We start from the raw sequence: 22,386 nt of genomic DNA on the forward strand, positions 1-22,386 counted from the left end.
AAGCACTTTGTGTGTAGTTATGCAGTAACAGCCGCCAGGGGGACCACTCTGTCCGCGCTCAGCTGTTGGTCCAGCTGCATACTACATCTCCCAGAGTCCTTCGCGGGAGTTTATTTTAATGCAGCTACTCCATCCTGTCCGACCAGACAAGGAGGAAACAGATGAGCTGTCCGCTCTACTGGGGTTGATCTCTCCCCGCTGAAGTCATCTGGATGACAGCATATTAAAAAACAACAACACCCGAAACAGCGAGTTTTAGAGGTAAGTTGTAGGAGGTCGAATTTAAAAACCGGGTTTTAGTAAACGAATTTAAGCTAACAAAATGGCTAGCTAGCTTTCAAAGGAACCGCTCGGGTTTGCTATGGCTTCGTGCAGATGTACCGTGAGTGTTTGTTTCGTTTTATTTCACCTCGTTCATTTTGTTATTTTTCTGGTTTAATGGCATATATTTGTGCTAAATACCCCGGCGCCGTGTTGCTGCGGGTTTTGTTGGTCTCATTTCCTCCTCTTTAGGCAGGTGTTTGCGGTACGCTTTCGGTCTCTGATCGGGAATTTTAAGTTGCCAAACAGGCGCAGGTGACTCCCTGTGACGGTCAAAGTAGCAGCAGAATCTGGACTCGTGGTTCCTCATTTTAGACCCACTACTAAAATAAAATCAGGCCTTGAGAGCAAGACATGAGTTTAGATCATTGGTGTGAAACTCATTTTGGTTCATAGACACCAATCTGACCTTAAGTGGAACAGACCCATAAAACTAATGCGTAATAAATCTGTTAATAAATAAATCGAAATTCTCCCATCATCATTCTTTGGTAGGAAGTCATAAATAGGAGTTAAATTCAGACTCTGCACGGCTGGCTTCTCCTGTAACCCTGCATGTTTCTAAGGTTTGTTTTCTTTCTTTTTTTGTTGTTGTTCTTTTGCTTTTTGTCCTCGGGTGAGGTTTGAAGTGTCTGTGTGGTGCAGCTGGTCTGGTCTGTCCAGGCTGCACCACACAGACACTTCCAATCACCACACATCAAAGTACAAAGCGTATGACGTCATCACATTCTGTGTTAGGAAGTCACATTTAGGAGTTAAATTCATTGTTCATCATACTCAAGAAATCTTTCTGTTATCTTGATTAACTTATCCCAACATTGTCAATCAGACTAAGTGATCACATGACGCTAGTTATCAACTCTATAAGGTAAATCAGGGTTTCCCATTTTAGCTACTAGCCTGTTTACATGAAAGGGGTGGCGTTGGGGGCATCTGACCAATCACATACAGAGCAGCAGAACAGCTGACTTTACAAAGAAAGATAAAACTATAAACATGAACAGGTTAAACACTTGTATTAATAAAGTTCAAATAGGAACTAAAAGTTCTTTTGCTGAGCTCTGTTGATGTTTACCAGTCTGGGAGAAAATACAAGCATAAATACAAAAATGGCCGTGGATATACTGGGAAAAGCATGTCGAATGATGAGCAGTGATACAGGAGACCAAGAGGAATTGCTCAGATAAGATTAAATGCTGTCATGGACGAGGACATGCTAGGGACAAGCGTTGCAGACAAAAGGAAAAAAACGAGATTAATGTTTATAGAGGAATTCAAAATGTTGTGAAATTGTTCTGCAGACAAATGGGAAAAGTCAAAGAATGAAGTCGAATTTAAGAATCTAAACTGATTAGACTACTGATGCTCATCAATGGAAAGATCCTCCCACTATCCATGGCACAGCAGTCCAAAGGGATCTTTCAGGTACTTGTTGTAAAGCAGTTTTCCAGAGAACTGATTGGTAGCTAAGTGGTGATTTCATACTTGTTGATCCGTAATCTCAAACACAACCTGCTCTGAAGCAGGTTTGCTCTACAGTTTAAGTCACTATGGTGATATACTCCAGTAAGAAGTGAGCTACCTTCATAGTACCTCTGTACTCATACCTGTGTGTTTCTTTGGCATTACAAGTGGACAAGTCCCTGTGACACCCCCCCCCCCCCCCCCCCCCCCCAAATCAAAACACTGGGTACTTTAGTTTAGCTAACCTGCTCCAGAGATGATTGGGATGATGCTGATGGTGATTTGATAATCTGAGAACACAAACCGGTCAAAAGTTCATCAAGGAACCACAGTAGTATAATATCTTTGAACAGGCTGCAAGGAAGCGTAATTTTTATCTGAGGAAATATGAGGATGATCTAATCAACGATGTGTCTCTCTGTTGAGTGTAAACATGAAACATATGTGCACTGCTAAGTTTAGAGTGCTTGTAGATATGTTTTAAAATGCAGCTGCAGTGCATTTTAAAACCTTAAGGAAGCTGTTATTGATATGGTGTAGATTAGCCAACAGATTTCTTTTCTTTTTTTACCTGATGGACACAATGCAGTGTAGTAGCCCTGCCCCTCGCTATGGTTTGTTCTTCATCATTCACTCACTGTGCGTCGATATGCTGGATGTCTCCACAAACAGTTCTCTGCATGCAGATGCAGTTTTTCTTCATTTGGAGCTTTGTGGGAGCTGAGTTCTGTTTACAGAGATGTTAATGGTCCTGTATGTGACCTGTCACATTTTATTTATTAAACAGACCACCTTGCAGTGTAGCTTCCACGTTAGCTGAGATTTGTTTTATTATTTGTTTTTGCTTGTTTTTTATTATTCTTGCTGATGATTTATATTATCTAAATGTAAGGTTCATTCATATCAGTTTGCTTATTTAATTTAATACAGTTGTTTTTTTGTTTTTTTTGTCTTTATCTTTGTCTCCATAACTGATAGTCTCTTATATCAGATTCTGCTCATAAGGTTACTTTAACATTTGAGGCCACGTTATGATTGGTTTAGGTGGCAGCACAAGCAGCTTTACTTCCATAAAATATATATTTTTTTTAAATAACATCTGAAGTAATTTAATGAGGAATGAGTCATCCAGTTCAGCTCTGGTATTATGATGATATAATATGTGCTTCAGTCTTAAACAAGCACAGAATTTAATGAGCTGCTTCTTCCCGACTCCCTGATTTCTGCACAGCTGGATTATTGTACCAAAGAAACTGTTTCTGTAATATTTCTGTGAAATATAGTAATCCACTAAAACCCAGTGAGTGTTGGTTAGCTAAGATTTGTTTTTGTTCTTGATGGAATCGAAACACTCAGAAACGTCATTAATATTCGCTTGTCCTGCTGCAGACTTTTCTATCCAATCTAACAGTGAGAGCGAGCATGTGGTGCCCCACCCACTGGCTACAGGCAACATATTTCTGCAGATAAAGGCACCACCGTATTTGCCTTTATTCCGATGAAATGTCCTCTAAAGGACGCCCACACAATTGATGAGAAGTCAGAGACCAGATGCCGATATTGTAATTCCATTAGAAAAAAGGCTGCACTTAAGTAGGGAAGATATGTGTAGGGCTTTTAAGGCCATTGCAGTCCCAAATGGAGGCAGATGGGGTATGTGAAGTTCAATATCTGTGGGCTGAGCACCCTGATACCACAACTCAAGATTTCTGTTTCTGCGTTATCAAAGGTAGCCGGTCAGAATATTCTGGATAATCCTTCATAATTGATCAGAATTTGCCAAATAGACTTAACATGGTGTTAAGTCTGTCACATCATTTATGAAAGTCAAAGGTTAAAGTGTGATTTTCATCAAGAAGAACTTGAAAAGAGAAACTACATGACTATGACTCGACATTAGGCACAGACAGGAATGCTCAAGCGGTATTAGCTGTTTGAAGGTACATTAGGAAAATGTTGAACGTAGTGCACAACAAGCACCTTATTTCCTCCACAGAAGGTTGATAATTAACCTTTAACCTCCATCACTGTGATGTGTGAATACTTCTGCTACTTTACGAACTATTGTAATCATAAAACACTTTTAAAATCTGTATACTCCAATGATTTAAAAACAATAATACAGCAAACATTTAAAACCAATCTCATGACCAAGGGCGCTGCTGGCTTCAGGACCATGCAATAATCCATGTGTGGTTTGTATTTGTATTATAATACAGTCTGTAAGAAAGCCTTTTGTTATATTATTGAGAATATTGATCAACTAATTGTGATGGTGATGGTGCTCATCCGTCTTTTATCAGTCACTGCATTTTAACACAGTTTGCTCACCGTACATTCCAGTTTCTGGTCACTGAAACCAGTCAGACCTGAGCTCCTGGGAGCCTCCCTCAGGTGAATGTTGTTTTTTAAACTTCGTACCACTTACAAAACTTCCCCAGCAGAACAATTGGTTTCAGGTTTATTCCTGTTAAGAGTTTGTACATGATAGATAGTTTTTGTTTTTTAAATATCGGACACATAATCGGGAAAACACAAAAGGGAAACATTTGTCTTCTTTCTTTTTCATTTTCCCAGCACTAGTTTATTACATCACAGCTTAAAACACTGATTCCAGTCAGAGGCGGAGCCAGATATTTGAAACACCCGGGGCTTAGACCTAAAGGGTAGTATGCATGTGGGATTATTATTTTAGAAATGACTGAAAGATTAATAGGCTCTGTTTTGAGTTTTGTTAAAAAAAAGAATGACTTCATATAGGAAAAAAAAATATCACATATACAGGACACCTTAAACTAGTTTTTTTAAAATTAAGCAGCAAGGCAGAACAAAGTCGGGGCTGTATCAAGACACAGGGACTAAACCCCAATTCAACCAGACCCAGAACTGATCCAGAATTAAAACAGGACTACAACAGTTCAAAATCAGGACTACTTAGGATTTAACCAAGACAGAACCAGAATCAGAACTAGATGATAGTAGCACTAAAAATCATCATAGACCTTCACTACACTTATTTTTTAATTCTACCAAAGTCCACTATTTAGCCTTGTTGTGCAAACAAGCCTGCATAACTTAATATAGAATTTGAAAAATAACAAACCTAAAAAGAAACACTAGGTACGAGATACATGAGGACCTATGATACGCTGATACTTTTGGTAAACAGCCATTTGACTAACACATGTGTCTCACCTGCTCTTGTTCATCTCTGTTCTGTCCTCATTCACCTCTCTCTCCCTCTCTGTGCTGACAATCATCAAATATACAGATATTTACAAACTCTTCAGATCAAAACACAAACACTTTTTAAATTGTAACATCAAATCAGACTAAATGTTTATTTTTTTAGATTGATAAATATAAAAAACATATTTGTTAACTTTAAGAGTAAAGAGAGAAACTATCTGTATTTCTTAATTTTAAATGGCACCAAATTGTATTCAAACTTGAGCCACACTTATGGAGCTCCACAGTTCTTTTCCTGGTGTTTTGGTTGACATCTCTTGATGTTCCCATGTCACAGAAACAGGCTCTGTGTTTTGCCTTATATGCATCCACAGGTGTGCCACCAATTTACTCACATGGACTCTACGAACCTATCAGAAGCTTCTTCAGCTCAGAATGGAATCGTCTGGAGTTTTCTTATTAATTAACAATAAACTTAGTGTACATGTACTCCTAAATTTGATGAAAGTGATAAAAATAGACAGCTCTGTCTCTCTTTATTCTGACATTTAACTAATTCAAAAGATATTTCAATATTTATCCCAAACAAGTTTACTCTAAATTGATGTTGTACAGTAAAAAAATGTTCTTGTATTTTCCATAAAGTGTATGTAAATATCTGGTTTAAACTGTGGATATAATGCTGTGTATTGAAATCCCTCTTGTTTTGTATAGAAATATACTGAACAACATACAAAGCATAATATATAAGATAACATTTACCTGAGTTTTTTCTTTGAAAGAAGCCTCTAATGTCCATTCTTATATTTCAGTACATAACTGAAACCGATTTAGTCGGGGAGGGTAACAACTGAAAATATGAAATAAACACACGTAAGCTAAGACTCTAAAAAATAGCATTTGTTCGGCTTTTCATTTCGCCATTTGTTGATTCACTTGAAGAGCAAGTAACGTAATATTGGTCAAGTGATCAGTTTGATATCAATCTTTCGTGATGCACCGTCATATTTACATTATTTGTACGGTACGAATGATTTGCTTTGGTACCTGCTCAAACTTAAGCTCTCCTTAGTATGGCTGGCTCCGTTTCTCCAACAGCGCACACAGGCAGCAGCTGCCCCGCCCTCTCGCTCAGTCGTTTAGTGTCTGAGCTCGGATCATACCAATATCAGGGGGGATTCACGCACAGTCGTAAATTCCCACAGTGTGCACTATGTGCTTCGAATATTGTGTGTACTTTTTGTTTTATACAGTTGTCAGCCAGGCATCTAACTATGAAAAAAATTACACTCCAAAAGACCCCGGGCTTCTGACAAAACAACCCGGGCTTAAGCCCAGTAAGCCACCCCCACGCTCCGCCCCTGATTCCAGTATTCAATCAGAATCAGAATCAGAATCAGAAAGGGTTTTATTGCCAAATGTTGAGCAGGTTTACAACATTAGGAAATTGCTGCGGTGCTTCAGTGCAAACATACTGTCATAAAAATATAAAAATAAGAATAAGAATTAAAAGTGCTAAGTGGATAGATATATACATGATATATACATGAGTGCAGGTGGTGATCGGTGCCAAACATGGAATGATGCAGTGAACACAGCATAGGGTCATGTGTTAGTGGTGGGAACAGTCATACGGTTATTGTTCATGTGTCCGACAGCAGAGGGGAAGAAACTGTTCTTATGGCGAGAGGTTCTGGTGCGAATGGACCGGAGCCTCCTGCCTGAGGGGAGCAGGTCAAACAGACTGTGTCCAGGGTGAGAAGGGTCAGCTGAGATCCGAGCTGCACGCCGCAGTGTCCTGGAGGTGTACAGGTCCTGCAGAGATGGGAGTCTGCAGCCAATCACCTTCTCAGCAGAGCGCACAACACGCTGCAGTCTCTGTTTGTCCCTGATAGTGGCTCCAGCGTACCACACGGTGATGGAGGAGGTGAGGATGGACTCGATGATTGCAGTGTAGAATTGCATCATCGTCCGTGTTGGCAGGTTGAATTTCTTCAGCTGCCTCAGGAAGTACATCCTCTGCTGGGCTTTCTTAATGACGGAAGTGATGGTGGGCTCCCACTTCAGGTCCTGGGTGATGGTGGTACCCAGGAAGCGGAACGAGTCCACAGAGGTGATGGGGGTGTCAGACAGGATGATGGGGGGGAGTGGAGCTGTGTGCTTCCTGAAGTCCACAATAATCTCCACTGTCTTCTGGGCATTCAGCACCAGGTTGTTGTGGCTGCACCAGGACACCAGACGTTCAACCTCCCTCCTGTAGGCAGACTCATCCCCGTCCGAGATGAGTCCGATAACGGTGGTGTCATCTGCAAACTTGATTAGCTTGACAGACTGGTGGGTGGAGGTGCAGCAGTTGGTGTACAGGGAGAAGAGCAGAGGAGAAAGAACACAGCCCTGAGGGGAGCCGGTGCTGATGGTCCGGGAGTCCGAGACATTCTTTCCCAGCCTCACATGCTGCTTCCTGTCCGTCAGGAAGTCAGTGATCCACCGGCAGATGGGATCAGGCACATTCATCTGGGAAAGCTTGCCTCGGAGATGGTCTGGAAGGATGGTGTTGAAGGCAGAGCTGAAGTCCACAAACAGGATCCTGGCGTAGGTTCCTGGGGAGTCCAGATGCTGCAGGATGAAGTGTAGGGCCATGTTGATGGCGTCGTCTACAGACCTGTTGGCTCTGTATGCAAACTGCAGGGGGTCCAGGAGGGGGGCCGTGAGGGTCTTGAGATGGGAGAGAACTAGGCGCTGTATTGGGGACAGGGATTATGGTGGAGGACTTGAAGCAGGCAGGCACATGACGTGCCTGCAGTGAGGAGTTGAAAATGCCAGAAAACACTGGGGCCAGCTCGTTTGCACAGTGTCTGAGGGTGGCAGGAGACACACCGTCTGGGCCAGGAGCTTTTCGAGCATTCAGACTCTTAAACTGCTTCCTCACATCTGCTTCATGAATATGAAGAGTTGTGGTGGGAGGAGGTGGTGTGAAATCCTCTTTTGTGTGGGGTGAGGAGGGGGTTGTTGTAGGTGAACAGTTTGAAGGTGGTGATGGCTCTATGGAGGGGGGAGAGGTGGGGGAATGAGTGTCCAAAGTGTCTCTATTGTTGGGGCCGTTGTAGGTGTGAAGGCTGCCTGATGGCTCGTCAAAACGGCAGTAAAAGTCGTTAAGGGTGTTGGCCAAGAGCAAGTCATCAGTGGAGTGGGGGGTTTTAGGCTTGTAGTTGGTGATATTCCTAAAACCTTTCCACACAGAGGCCGAGTCATTCTCTGAGATCTGCTGCTGCATCTTCTCAGAGTGCTGATGTTTAGCAATGTCCACTTCTTTAGTGAACCTGTACTTGGCCTCTCTGTAGCAGTCCCTGTCTCCGCTTCTGAACGCCTTTCTCTTTTCCAGCCACAGCTTTTTGAGTTTAGGAGTAAACCAGGGTTTGTCATTGTTATAACTCACCCTAGTTATACATCATTTCCATCCCTTCTTCTTACTGTGTTGAGCCATCAGAGATGCTTCATATTTCCATGTTTTACAGGATTGTCTGCCTGGAGTCTGTCGTCATTGTGCTTAAATAGTAGTTTTGACTTTTCATGTAAATGTCAGGATAGGCAGCATCTTCTTTAACTAGTTCAAGCTGCCAAAATAAATCCATAATTAAATTTTAATCCTCATAAAAGGCTGAAAATATTTGTTCTGAATCCAAAACAGTTAGATGTAGTTTGTTAATTTCCCTCGTTTTGTTATTACCCTAGAGTAGCTTTGGTGTATCTTTTCTCTCTCAGTTAATATTTATTATAAACATCCATCATAACAGCATATATGCAATTACTGGTCACTTTGTTAGGTACACCTTGTTTATAGCAGGTATGACCCCCTGTTGCTGACAGAACTGCGTCATGAAGTCATGCTCATTAATTGTTGACTTGAATCTGCCGTTCCACCTCATCCCAAAGATGCTCTATTGGAGTACAGTGAACTCATCTTCATGTTCAAGAAACCAGTTTGAGATGATTTGAGCTGGAAGCAGCCATCAAAAGATGGGTACAGTGTGGTTATAAAGTGATAGACATGGTCGGCATTAGCTGGGCTGTGGTGGTTAAACAATGCTAAGCTGGTACTAATTGGCTCAAAGTATGCCTAGAAAATATTCTCCACACTCTCACACCGCTATGAGCAACTTGAAATGTTAATACAAGGCAAGATGTTCATTCTTTTATGTCGTTTACACCAAATTCTAACCCTACCATTTGAATGTCACAGCAGTCATCAGACCAGCAACATCTTTTCAATCTTCCGCTGTGTCCAGCTTTGGCAAGCCTGTTCAAACTGCTGCCTCAGTATTTGTTGCTCTAACTGCGGGAATTGGCACCAGCCTTGGTGTCTTTCAGAGGAACTGCTCCTGTTAGTTGTTTGCACTTCCATTCTGGATTAATTTTTCAGACCTGGAGGTTACTACTTGTAAATACGTTGGAGTCTCATACACATTTTTAAATGAAAACTTGTTAGTTAACAGATTTGAAGCAGTGGAAATTGTAACCACTCAAAGACATTTAGAACAGCGACAGGTCCCCAGCTCTAATCTGTTTCTTTGTTTTGTAAGCTGGTGCAGACCCAGGACGTGCTGGAGACGTTACATCTCATGGCGGGGCTGAGCACCCTGATACCACACCTTCACTTTGGAAGAGGTGGAGTAGGTGGCTGGGGAGAGGGTGGTGCTGGGATCCCATATGTTTAAATAAAATGTAATTTAAAATTGCTTTGACTGCTGGCCCTTGCAACTCAGACGCTAATATATATGTGGATTTATCTTTTTTTGTTGTTGTTGTTCCTGAGTAATTAAGCTCCGGTCTGACGCATTAGACTTCCAAGGGAAGCTGCAGCCGTCAGGGAGTGCCATTGCCATATGGGAGGTGTAATTTGGCTGTAATAATTAAGTAGGGCAGTCTGTGTGAAAACAACATCCACATAAAAACCAGGATCCATTGCAGCGTGGAAAATGTAATTGGGTTTTAATGTTGGTGCTAGCTGATTTATGTGGAAAATACTGGGTAAAGTTTGTAAAGTTGAACAAGTAAATGAAAAGTATGTTAAGGATTAATAAAACAGTTGGAATAACTGCAAATGCTGAAATAATGTAATGATGCAACTGCTAGGAAGTTGAGGGTTAAATTGTTTTAGACACCATCTGCGGTGTAACTGTAATAGCTCTCTGGCATGTGAGAAGGAAGCGCCAAATGGTGAACGATATTAGTTTCAGGTGCACAGCACATACGATTGTGCTGAAGATACGTCCCATTACAAAGTGACTGAATGGTTCTTTTAACAGATTTATTTTTCAGGTAATTAACAGTCATTTAAACCTGACTAAAGCCCTAAAATAGATGCATTTTGTGAACCAAAAAGACTAATTCATGTAAAACATGAAAGTCACAAGACTGTGAAACCACATCACCAGAGAAAACCTGCTGGGACCAGACTGTACAAATCACGTTTCCATCCTGCCTTTTTCTTTCTGTGTATCAGAGCAGCTGACAGTTAAAGCAAAAGCACAACTGGTTTCAGTTCCTTAAAACAAAGACAGTGTAAACAGTGTTTAATGGTATGAGGTCCAAAAGTCATTGAAGTTAGATGATAACTGAAATCTTTTTCTGGGTCATGTGACAGTGATTTTTACAGGGTTTTTTTTAGTAGAAAAGTCCAATTTAAGCTCAGTTATAAGAGAAAGAGCAATTTGAAGTTGACATCCGACACCTCAGGTGTTGCACTAGACTGTGGTGGTGACAGGAGAACTGAGCCAGAAGGTGAACGTTTTGATTTACTAGTCGATCTGCATTCCAGATCTCAGAAACGTTGAGTAGTGAAGAAATCACAGACGAAAGCAGCAGAAATGAGTTTCTCCTGAAGGGTTCAGTCTTTGAGATATGGTGAGGAGTTTGAGTGGCAACCATACAGAGAGCATCAACAACTTTGCACATATATGGTTGGTTTTGTGCATGATTAGTGGTTTGAATTAGATTTTGGTGGTTTTGTGTTGTGCTTGTTTTTTTTTTGTTTGTTTTGTTTTTAGCTCTGCTCTCAGAAACCAGAAACATAAACAGTCTTAGCACTGCAAAGCCCAAAGATCTCTAAAAGCTTTGTATTATGAACAAATCGTTATAAAATCTAACTCAACAATCTAAATCCACAGCCTGATGGAGCTTATTCTGCTTTACTATGTTGTTCAAAAAAAAAGCAGACGATTGTCAGAATTTTTATTATGTCTACAAAGACTTAGATGCTTTAGAAAATCGCTGAGGTTTACTCCCTGAGAGGAGATTGCCATTTCTTTACCTTCTTCATCTTCTTTTCTACAGATGCAGTGATGCTTTTAACCTCCACACAGTGACTCCACATCACCAACACCAGCCTCGCTTCCAGCTCCAATGATCTTCCACCTCTGACTCTTTCCTAAAATTGACCAGTAGGTGGGGCCAGCCCTGCCCAGGTGGGGTGGCCAGCGATGGAAGGCCGACGTGGAGGCAGCAGCAGCGGTAGCTACTCACAGATCCCTGTCAGAACAGGCATGGGGTCTGTCAACTCCCCGGCCGTTTCTGTGAGATTGGAGCCGTACGACATCGGAGAGAAGAAATGCATCTCGGATGTGAGGAGGACTTTCTGCCTCTTTGTCACCTTTGACCTCTTGTTCGTCACCATGCTCTGGATCATAGAACTCAATGTAAGTCTGTGTTTGTAGTGGCTGTGACAGCAGTTTTGTTTTTTTATTAGATATCTGTAGTAATAAAGTTTTTACAGCAATGTAAAACCACACGAGATTAAGATGTATCACCAGACAGTGAGCCTTTTTGACTGGGTCAGCCTACTCGGGAGAAATTTATTGGATGCATCTGCTGTCTTCTATGTATTTTGCTCAAGAAAAAACTAAAAGTGAAGATGATTTTATTATTTCCCAGAGATTAAAGGGTTATTTAAAAGTAAAGTTAAACAAAGTCAGGAAAGATAAAACACTAGTATTGAAGTTTTTAAAAAACTCCAAAGTAGGTGAAGCCGTTAAAAGGCCAGGCTCAGAGCCTTTGGTTTTGCTTTTTTGTGGAAAAACATTTATTGTTCTTTTACAGCATTTAGAGTTGTTTCTTTCAGCTTGTGGTGGACTTTCGGATTGACAGTATCATTCCTATCTGCTTTTACTTTTGTGCCTGATCGGTACGATTAACAGCAGTCAGCTTGACGCACAACTGAACTGAATAACAAAAATAAACACACCGTAGATTTCTGATGCACTAAATCACTTTGGAGGAAAAATGAGTTTCCGCTGCTGACTGACAGTTATTGTTTGTTGAGCTCAGTTGTATGAAAGTTCAGAGGAACTCATGAGTAGCCACCAATTTGTACACAACTGATAGCAAAGTGTGGAATATAGCATTACATGTGAACAAAGGTTTAAAGCTGGTGAAGAATGCATGTTCCTTATCTGTACAGACTTTTTCTTAACTAAACTATCAAGTGGTTTAGTTGGTATCGTGGTTTACAGTGGTTCGCCTACCAGGTGAAAGATCCCAGAAGGAGACGCTTATCCCATTGGGTTTGGTTCAGGAAAGGCATCTACCTGCTGTGGTGACTTCTTGTGACAAGGGAGAAGTAATACCATTACTTCTTCCTGTTCACAATTTTTATCTTTGTAACAACAAATCATTGAGTAATAAAACCAGCTGCTTTTTCAGTGAGTCTCTCATCCAGTTGAGCTCCAAATCCACCGTCTTACACATCAGTTTGCGGCAGCTATCCTCGTTCTGCTCTTGCTGAGCTTCATATAGAGGTACAGAAGCCAGTTCTTGACATGGTGCAGGTTCTGCAGATGGCCTCTGTTGAGGGCTTCAGTCCAGTTAGGTGGAGTCAGACAGCTGGATGAGAGACTCTCTGGAGAAGCAACTACAGAACTCCCAGAATAGCATCATAACCAGAGAGCCGGCTGGTAGTGATGACAGAATAAAGGTAGAGCAGATAGACACTGAACTTTCAAAATAAGAGCCACAGGATTGTCCATAAGTAAATCAGTCGCAGATGGCAACGTCCTTTAAGATGGATTAAAAAGGTATACCCGTTGATATACCTGATTAGATCTGTGCGCTGTCATACAACGCAGCGGCCAGATTGCACCAGACTGTCCTCCTCCACAGTTATTTAAATGGACTATAAAAAAATATGCAATAAGATTAATGCTACAGGATATTTTAACCAAACCAAAATATTTGTGCTTTCTCAGCACTGCCCCACCACTAACATCTGGATGAGTGTTAGAAAGCTAACTAACTTTATCAAATTACATCCATGCTTTGTTTTAAAAGGAAAGAACTTCTTGTCTTTAACAAAACGGCAGTGTTGTTAACCCATCCAGATAAAAACAAAAACATATGTTTGTTTCTATTCTTTTATCATGGTGGCAGTTTAGGAGGAGCTCTTGCAGGAACTTTTCTGGTTTTTAGTTACTGAAATGCTGCAGTATGTGCAGGGTGCTGATCTTTGTTTTTTCTGCTTTGAACCGTGATCTCAGGGTCTGCTGATTTAAACTAATGGAGAGTTTACAGGCTCGTGCTGCAGTATTGAAGCGTCCAGCATGTTGGAGCAGTGTTTGTGTCCTCCAGGACTCTGAACTGTTTGACTGAGAGTTTTAATTTATTCTGAACACGTTTATCTTCTTAGATGACAGCAATCATTAATTAAGCCGAGTGGACTCTGTCGCTCTCCTTTTTGAAGATGTTGCTCAGCGTTGTTGCTTTTTCTGTAAATGTCACATCTGAAAAAAGCCAGAAGGAACATTTAGTAAAAAATGTTACTAAAATGCCATCACGATAAGAGATGGATAAAGTCAGCAGAATTATCAAACACATTCCTGTAAGGGTGCATTTAGATACCACAAACAAACAGAGTTTATGAACTACAGAAAAAAAAAAGTTTTTCAATCTTGTGCACATATTTTAATACGGTTCCTGCTCAGTTTGCCTGTTTACATGTTTTACTATTTTATCTTATCTGACTTGTTAAAAACAGGTCTGTTAACCATTAATCGTGAGGAAGCAGTTACATTATTGTCAGTCGTCCTCGGTCATGATAGGTTACTGTGTTTTATCGCTCTGGAACTGTAAAATGCCTGCAGTTGTGCACCGAGAAACAACTTTTACAGTTGGAGAACTGAATTGTGTCAAGGTCGAGCAGAAGCAGGACAGCCTGCATGCTGGACGAGTGGATCGAGGTCATGCAGCTGATTGAGGAAGTGATTTGACTGCGGCACACATTCCCAGAATGCTCCATTTGACCTCGGCCACTAAAATAACTGTCCACGAGAGACGGACTTGTTCTCTTTTGTGTAACTGGAAGAACACCCTGCAAATGCACTGCAAACCTGCTCACTTTCAAAATGGAGAACGTTTCATCATCCATGACTTTAATCCTGAGCAGTTTTTACTCAACAGTTTGATGACTTTTTTATTTTTTTGTGAAGAAGTTTCCTTCCTTCCTCTCAGCTGTAGCACTGAACACGTTACTCTGTTTTGACTAGCTGCTGTGGGACTAGTTGGAGGAGAAGTGCTGAGTGTTAATTCAGTTCAGTTTTTTTTATATATCATTAGTAAAGTGGCCTCAAGGTGCTTTATAATTATGAGATAAAGACCCAACAGTATTGGAGAGAAAACCCCAACATTCAGACAGGGTTCATACCTTTACTGCCTTTAATACCTTTGCTATGAAAAGATACATTTTTTTGCAATTTCTGCCTCAAAAACACATTTGGACACTGATGAAGGCGACGCACCCTGCTAAGTATAGGCTAAGTATAGGTCTGTCAGCATTACTAATGGGTGCAAATTAAAATCTTTTGCTGCATATGATCACGTTGAGGGGGTTTTATATGAATCTTTTGTTTTTAACAGTGTTTTAGATTTAATAATGTTTCAAACTAAAATAACAGAAATGGTCAGTAACAACAAAAAATCTCTATGTAGCAGAAAATAAGGAGAATAGCTCCATGTTAATACCAGTATTATGCTCATAATTACAATACTAACTTATTTTATACAAACCACATCTGAGACGTCTTGGTTGTGCAATAACTGACACATTATTATAGTAAGTATATGCTTCTTTTTTCTTGCCTAATGTTGATGAAGCAGTTATGTCATTAAATCATAGGACTCCAAAATAATCCTGTTACCACAGGATTATTTAGGTAATCAATCATTTTTCTATCCTGATTGTTTCTTCTCAAATATGAGGCGTGCATTAGTATGTAGGCTGGATTTAAGTTGGAGCTGCCAGCCAACCAAAGACAACTCAGGATGTCGATGTTGTATTTTTGCTGGCAGTTTGTTGATTTAAAAAATCAGCCTTCAACATAAGAGCACTGCAGTTGGAATTCAATGGTGTTTATACACCACTCTGCATTTAATCATTAGTTATTATTAATCTCTGGCCTCTGATTAATCTTCCCTCTGATGGTCAGGAGCAGCTTCTTTGTGTACAAGCGCCGTAAAAGAAGTTCTAGAAAGAATCTCTGGATACAGACTTTCTGAATATGTTGCAGATCGTGTTGTTGTTGGAGAGCTAAATTCCAGAGCTGAGTTTAGCCACTGACTTCAACAGTGTGGCACTTTCTGTCTAACAATTCATTCCACTCATACCGATGATGCCACTGCAGCTGATCACGAAACTGAGTAAACTAGCGAGCAAGACCTGTACTTTGTGTTTTCAGTCCAAGTTCCTGCTCTTTCATTTAGTTTGCTTCTGTGTTTATCACAGAGGGGAGTCGAGTTCACAGCCCTCTAACACAAAAAGCTGAAATCCTCCAGTCTCATTTAATGTACCTAGTTTTTCAAACATCTATTTAGGATGATAATAAAAATGTACATTATCATCTCATATAAATCGAAATATTAATTATAGCACAGTGACGAAGACCAGTATAAGAAGTAATGAAGGGAAATCTTGATCCCAGCTTTGTGTGCAACTAGCTGCACTCTTTAGTCGGTAAAGTGAATTATTTCATATTTCAATTCATATTGAGTCTAAGATGTTGTAGCGGGGATTGAGAGATCGCATTTCTTTATCACTTTGATCTAGAAAAAGAGCAGCTGTGTGAGTAGATTGCCAGAGTAAAGCAGCCGATAACCGTTTGACCCGAGAGATCCAAACCATGGAGTGTGGTTTTGCATCTCTCGGGTCAAACGGTTATCGGCTGCTTTACTCTGGCAGTGCTAACCTTAGCCACACTGAGCTAATCTGAAACTGTGTGAGAGAGATTCATTTCAGAGACATTTGAAACAAAAGGAAGTTCATTTTTCACCCACGCAGTATTTCTGTGGTAATTTTTCACATTTGATTGAGCTCAGTTTTGAATTTTGTTGTTTAGGTGACAGCACATTATTCACTGTTAGGTCTGTACAAGCTAATGCTGACAGCTTTTAGCTTTAACTGTAAATGAAGCAAAAGTCTTTTTTTTGTGTGAATTTAATGTTAAAACTCACGACTTCGTCTGAGTTGTAGCTTCTCACAGTTGCTAAACAACCTTACTCGAAGTATATTTGCAGAACCTCACAAACACATTTAAACCATTTTATCAGTGCTTAAAACCACAATATCTTTAAACGTTATCTTTCTAACCTCATGTTGCTGTTTCTTAATTTTGCAAAAATGACAGACTCGCACTGCTTCTCAGAGTGATGCACAGAAACATCAGTTCACGGCAAAGATTCACAGACACAACTGCAGCACAGTGATTTTCCAGTTATACATATTGTTAGCTAATTCAGATCAGAGTGTACCAACACCAGCGATGGATGGAAACAATCTGAGAGGAAGACGAGGAAGAACAAAACCAGGAACACGAGTTTTAGGTGAAATTTGAGCAGCTGTTCTGGATTTATACATGAAATAAGAAACTTGAAGTGTGAGACTCTTTGTCTTTCTTTCAGATATTTCTCAAACAAGAATAACATTTCCTTTATTTATAGTTCCTGTAAGTTACTCTTCTTGATCTATCTCGTCCTCCTCTGCCTCACGGATGATTTCCATCCATTGCCGGTGGGGGTGGAAGATTTTCAGCTGCTGTGCTTAGGAAATGATGCAAGTGCTGCAGATCTGTAAGCTTAACCTCTGCATCCTGTGGTTAACTTCATGCATCTTGCGGTGACTCATTGTGCAAAATGTGTTATTGAGCGAGGGAGAGCCCATTATTTAAAAAAAAAAAAAAAAGGCATCAAAGGAGATCTGCAAATAGAGTCTAAAATGGTGAAAGCTGTAAATGAGAGCAGGATTGTTTCAGTGAGTGAAAATGATGCAGTTGCGTTTCATTTTTGGAAGCGGAGCAGAAAGTAAAAATCTGTTGAGGTCATCAAAAGCAAAGGTGAAGCTGAGGTCTGCAAACTGTGTGCCGCTGCATTTTTCATGTCCTTTTTTTTTTAATACATGCAGATATGAGTGCTGTTTTATTGAAGTGAGACTTTAAATATAGCACCAACACCCTCAGATTTCCTGTTGGTTCTAGAGAACTGATGCACTGCTGATGTTGTCAAGCCAGCTCTCAGTTTAAGGCATAAAATCAAGAGGAAGTCACCGAGCAAGGTCCTTTATGACCCAAGATAGCGCTGTGCGATATGATGAAATATATTGATGACGAAATGAAAAAACTATCGTTTCAAATTGTACGCTATCGTTTGTTTCGTGGTTTCCAAAATAAGCTGTTTACAGCAACGTTTTTCCATCGGGGCGCAGAGAATACCAGCATGGCCAGTGAATATGAGGCAGAACCAGGTAGCTCCAAACAGAAAGACTAGTCGAAACAAAACGAGGACCTTATTCCTAATGAGGGCCGGCCCCTGTAGCATGGACTTGATTTGGTTATGAAAAGTCTGACACACACCAGAAAACTCTACTATGCAAATTATGCCGCAAACCGGTTCCCACCACAGACTCAAACACGACAAACCTCTTCTACCACCTACGCAAGAATCATTTGAAAGGTTGTTGACAGAGTTTACAGATGAGAAGCAAAAAAGCCGTCAGGTGCTCAAAATAAACCTTAGACTCAAACGTTAGAACAGGCTTTTCCTCGCAGCACGTAATAAATACAAAGAACATGGTGGCCGTTACATATAGTTTCATGCACCAGTCAAAACACTCGGCTCCAGGAACACGACACCCAGCTGAAAACACTTCACACAAGTCGGGTTCACAGAGTTTACATAAAAAGCCCTTTTTTGTCATGTACATTGTTATCAGGATGAGAAATGTCTTACATGAGGATATGAGATTTGGGTCATCGCACAGCCCTAACCCCAAATGTTTATTTGAATCTTACAACTTCTCATGTTTTTGTGTTGTATTAAAACTTATTGTTATTTTAGATGGAATAAACTTACATAAAATATTCCTCTAGTAACAAAGAATATAACTGCCTCACTCAGGTCATTTTAGCCTCAGTTGTGTCAGGGTTAACTTTAACATTCAGAGTATTTGTCATGATGAGCTGTTTGTGTTTGTCAGGTGAACGGCGGCATTCAGAATCGGCTGGAACAAGAAGTCCTGCACTACGACTACCACGCCTCCTTCTTCGACATCTTTGTAAGGTTCTTTCTTTTGCTTTAAATGATCAACTTTATATCGTTTATTTTATGTGGGGGGTTTTTTCACTATTTTTTCCTTCCTTTTTGTTTCCCTCCTCCTTCTGTGCCACCTTCACCTTCCTCCCCTCCCTCAGCTGCTGGCAGTTTTCAGGTTTGCCGTCCTCATCCTGGCCTACGCTGTCTGCAAGCTTCGTCACTGGTGGGCCATCGCGGTAGGTTTTAAGGCTGTATGCCACAACAGTGCTTCTGTAATTGCGCCAGCAGAGGGCGCTGCCCAGCAAGAGCTCACATTGTTGGGTGCACAGTGAAGTGGATGCACTAATTCTTGTTTCTGTGCATTAAATATGTCATCAGGGGGCATCAGTGTTTGTTACAGGGTGATTCTGTGATTTTCCATTTCACTTCATTATATTCAGTATATTTAGAGAGTTAAAGACCATTAACATGAGGATGTTTTCAGGTAAAAGTGGTTCTGTTTTAAAATATTAGCAAAAATAACAGCATGAGCATTTCTGATGTTTTCTGTCTTTGTGCAGATCACCACTGCAGTCAGCTGTGCTTTCCTGATTGCTAAAGTCATTTTGTCGAAGGTAAGAAGAAGCTTTACAATTCCTGTCTGCACTCGTGGGTGTACACACACACACACACACACACACACACACACACACACACACACACACACACACACACCTCAGAAAACAGGGTGGTACTTAAAGCTTTGATCTAAGAAACCTGACAACATCTAATATTTTCATTATTTGTAACAAAAATGTTGCACTGACTTTAGTTTTTTACTTCTAATAATATCTTTATTTATTTTAGTATTGGTGTCAATGTCCACACACAAAAACCTCTTAGAGGACAGTTTGTTGTTGGAGTTAATTTTCTTCTGCAGTCTTTGCTCCATATTCCCCGATGGCGATGCAAACATGTATGAGGATTTAAGGAAGTGAAGCAAACTCCCTGTACAGGAAAACCTGTAATTGCTGCTGTTTAACAATAATAAATATTTGTTTTTGCACCTTCTAAATTTTAAATGGTCAGATTTTGTATGCTTTGTGTAGAATTACATATTCATATTGGGACGTGTGTGTTTCTTGTGTAGCTGCTGAGTCAGGGGGCCTTTGGGTACCTGCTGCCCATCATCTCCTTCGTTCTGGCCTGGATAGAAACGTGGCTGCTCGACTTCAAGGTCCTGCCTCAGGAGATCGAAGACGAAAACAGTGAGTCTCAATTGAGCTAATAATAAAAAAGGCGCCTTCATTACTGTTGCAGTACTGCTGCTGTCACTGCTGTGATCTCTGTCAACAGATCGTTTACCTTACAGGCTCCTTTTAAAACCTACCTTTAAGTTAGCAAAAGAATGTGAAAAAACAAGTACTATGACTCAAGAGCCTCTGAGTGGAGAATGAAAAAGAAACAAGAAAACGATAAAGAACAGCAGCAGGCGCTCTGGTGAAACACTGCCACCTGCTGGTGAACATTCAAAGCTACATACTGAGTAATTTTATTCAGTTGTTTTATTTAAAATAAAAGATCATGGGATAAGAAGTTAATATTATAATTATTTATTATAATGTTAGAGTAAAAAGTGTAATGCATCAGCTTCCTGTTGCTATTTCTCAGGTAATTATTAATAATTATATGCTATGAACAAAATCTTTACTCACCTGATAAATGAAAGTTATTTCACCACTGTTATGTTATTTTAACCTCATTGATGTCCTGCTGATGCCGTTATTCCTGCTTCCTTCATCCTTCTGTGTTTCAGGACATCAGTCCATCATAGATACAAGTAGGGCTCCTCTCCTGGGTCCAGGTCCTTTATCTGATGGGCAGTTCTACTCTCCGCCAGAGTCTTTGGCAGGTCTGTTTCCTCCCACTGACATCAGACAAACCCAAACACACCCGACACGCTCGCTTCAGCTGTCGCTCTTTCAGACTGCTCAGTCTGATGATTCTGACTCTTCATTCCCATTTAAATGAGCGTACAGACACAAAATATGAAGATATACAGTTCATTTTATTGTCATCATTATTATTATTATTATTATTAGAGTTTTTAGATTTCCAGCTTTGCACTTCACACCCAGAAATGAGTGGCGTAGCTCCTTCAGTATTTGTTTCACTGCACAGTGAAAGGAGCTTTTTCATCTGCAGACATCTTATTGCTTAGAAAATAATTCAATTACTCAGCTGCCTCTGCAGTGAGCCTTCCATACAATGGGTGGGCCCATCCTTTGCAGACACAGACACTCTCCAGAGCAGAAGCAGAGCTGCAGTCGATAACACAAAATACAAAAATAATTCCCGTTTCTGTAAAATGTGAAGAATTAAAAGTGAAGGTTTATTCTCACACCAGCCTCCTGCAGCTGCTTTGAACCTGCAGCCTCCTGCAGACGATTAAGACAAGCGCGCCTCAGTTGTTTCACACAGGTCAATGAACAAGAAAATTTAAAAATGATGAAACCTGACAAAACGGGAATTGTCAGGCTGGTTATCAGTGGCTGAATTTTCAAAATAAGAGCGAAGGGCATCATCTGCTATTAAGCAGTTGTAGATGCCATTAATGTCTTTAAGGATAATAAATTTAGTTGGCATGAATACCTGAGCCGTCCGGGTTCAGAGGGGTCGTCTTCTAATCTGAAGGTTGGCAGTTAAAATCCTGGCTCCACCGTTCTTTTATCGTCCTACATTTTCTGTGGTGTTTCTATAAAAACGCTGACCGATTTCCCTTTCGTGTTCAGACTCTGACGAGGAGCTGGATGATAAACACGAACCTGAAAAAGGGCTCATTACACAAGTGACTTAACAGGTAAGAATACGTAATGACAGACGTCAGTCAGGATTCGTATCCACAGTATTAGTCTGATGTGCTGTTTTTTTCTCCACAGGATCTCCGATCCTGAACATGGAGGGATTTTTGGGTCCTCCAGCGTTGTGCTACTGAGGGGAAAACTTCTGCCTTACACCTTCAGCCATTTTAGTTTGTATTTGTTCATATCCACAAATGCAGCTCACGTTCTGATATCAGCCTTCTGCACGTACACCGCGACCGGGAAAGTGCGACTTAAAAGTTTCAGTGTCATGAACTCTGGTTACTGTATGAGTTTTGTTTCTCCACCTTTAAGGAACTCGAGACCTTACAAGAGATTTATCAGAAATAAATCATTACATCCTTATCAGTATCCATCCATAATTCAAAACATTACATTCATTTTAAAACTTAAAAATATATATTTACACTTTCAATTTAAAAACAGAGTGTTAATGTCTTATATCCAGCATAATGTTTACTTATAATTCTGTGATCATTTTCTTGTGCTTCGGTTGAGTCACTGCAAAGGAAAATAAGCTCATGGATGCCACAGAAAGGATTGTTCAGCCAGTATTGAGCCTGCAGACCAGACTGTAGCAGAAAGAGAAAGTCAAACTCTTAGAGATGTTTATGATTACTTCAATGTCTTAAAAATGTGCATGAAAGAATATTAAGGTAACATATAGAGATGTGAACGATACTGTTTGTTTTGAAACGAGAGTGAAGGATTGTGTGTTAAAGAAAACGAGCCATAAACGTGCAGCATGTACACTCGGAGATTTGGGTTTAGTGCACTGAACAGAAGGGACGCTGCTCTCGAAAGCTGCTGTGACGGGCGGGGAAACGTTCTAATGCAAATGTACATATCTTCATGCATGCTTTGCAAGCTCAGTGGATGTTTATTCTTTTTTAAAGAAAAGCCCGTCTGTATAACAGAATCATTAAAATGTTAAAGGTTACGTGGTTTTGTTTAATTGTTTATGTCAAACGTCGACCTTAAAGAG

At 40.4% G+C, this 22,386-nt stretch overlaps 1 protein-coding gene across 1 annotated transcript; it reads left to right on the forward strand.

Annotated features, from left to right (window-relative positions):
- The first annotated feature begins 116 nt into the window (after positions 1–116).
- stard3nl (STARD3 N-terminal like) lies at positions 117–22,341 on the forward strand. Its single transcript, XM_082514779.1, has 9 exons — positions 117–261; positions 11,308–11,669; positions 18,485–18,562; positions 18,699–18,776; positions 19,101–19,154; positions 19,670–19,787; positions 20,336–20,431; positions 21,312–21,379; positions 21,459–22,341. The coding sequence occupies exons 2-8, from the start codon at positions 11,454–11,456 to the stop codon at positions 21,374–21,376; spliced, it is 705 nt and encodes a 234-aa protein (XP_082370905.1). The 5' UTR covers positions 117–261; positions 11,308–11,453; the 3' UTR covers positions 21,377–21,379; positions 21,459–22,341.
- Positions 22,342–22,386: the final 45 nt, after the last annotated feature.

The sequence above is a fragment of the Aulonocara stuartgranti genome (genome assembly GCF_965226115.1).
Source record: "Aulonocara stuartgranti genome assembly, chromosome: 18".
Taxonomy (NCBI): Eukaryota; Metazoa; Chordata; class Actinopteri; order Cichliformes; family Cichlidae; genus Aulonocara; species Aulonocara stuartgranti.

Excerpts from the sequence above, each read along its gene's own strand:
- stard3nl (XM_082514779.1), top strand. The coding sequence starts at position 11,454 with ATGGAAGGCCGACGTGGAGGCAGCAGCAGCGGTAGCTACTCACAGATC. Across the intron at positions 18,777-19,100 it reads GTCACTGGTGGGCCATCGCG|ATCACCACTGCAGTCAGCTG; the intron begins GTAGGTTTTAAG and ends GTCTTTGTGCAG. Across the intron at positions 20,432-21,311 it reads TCCGCCAGAGTCTTTGGCAG|ACTCTGACGAGGAGCTGGAT; the intron begins GTCTGTTTCCTC and ends TTTCGTGTTCAG.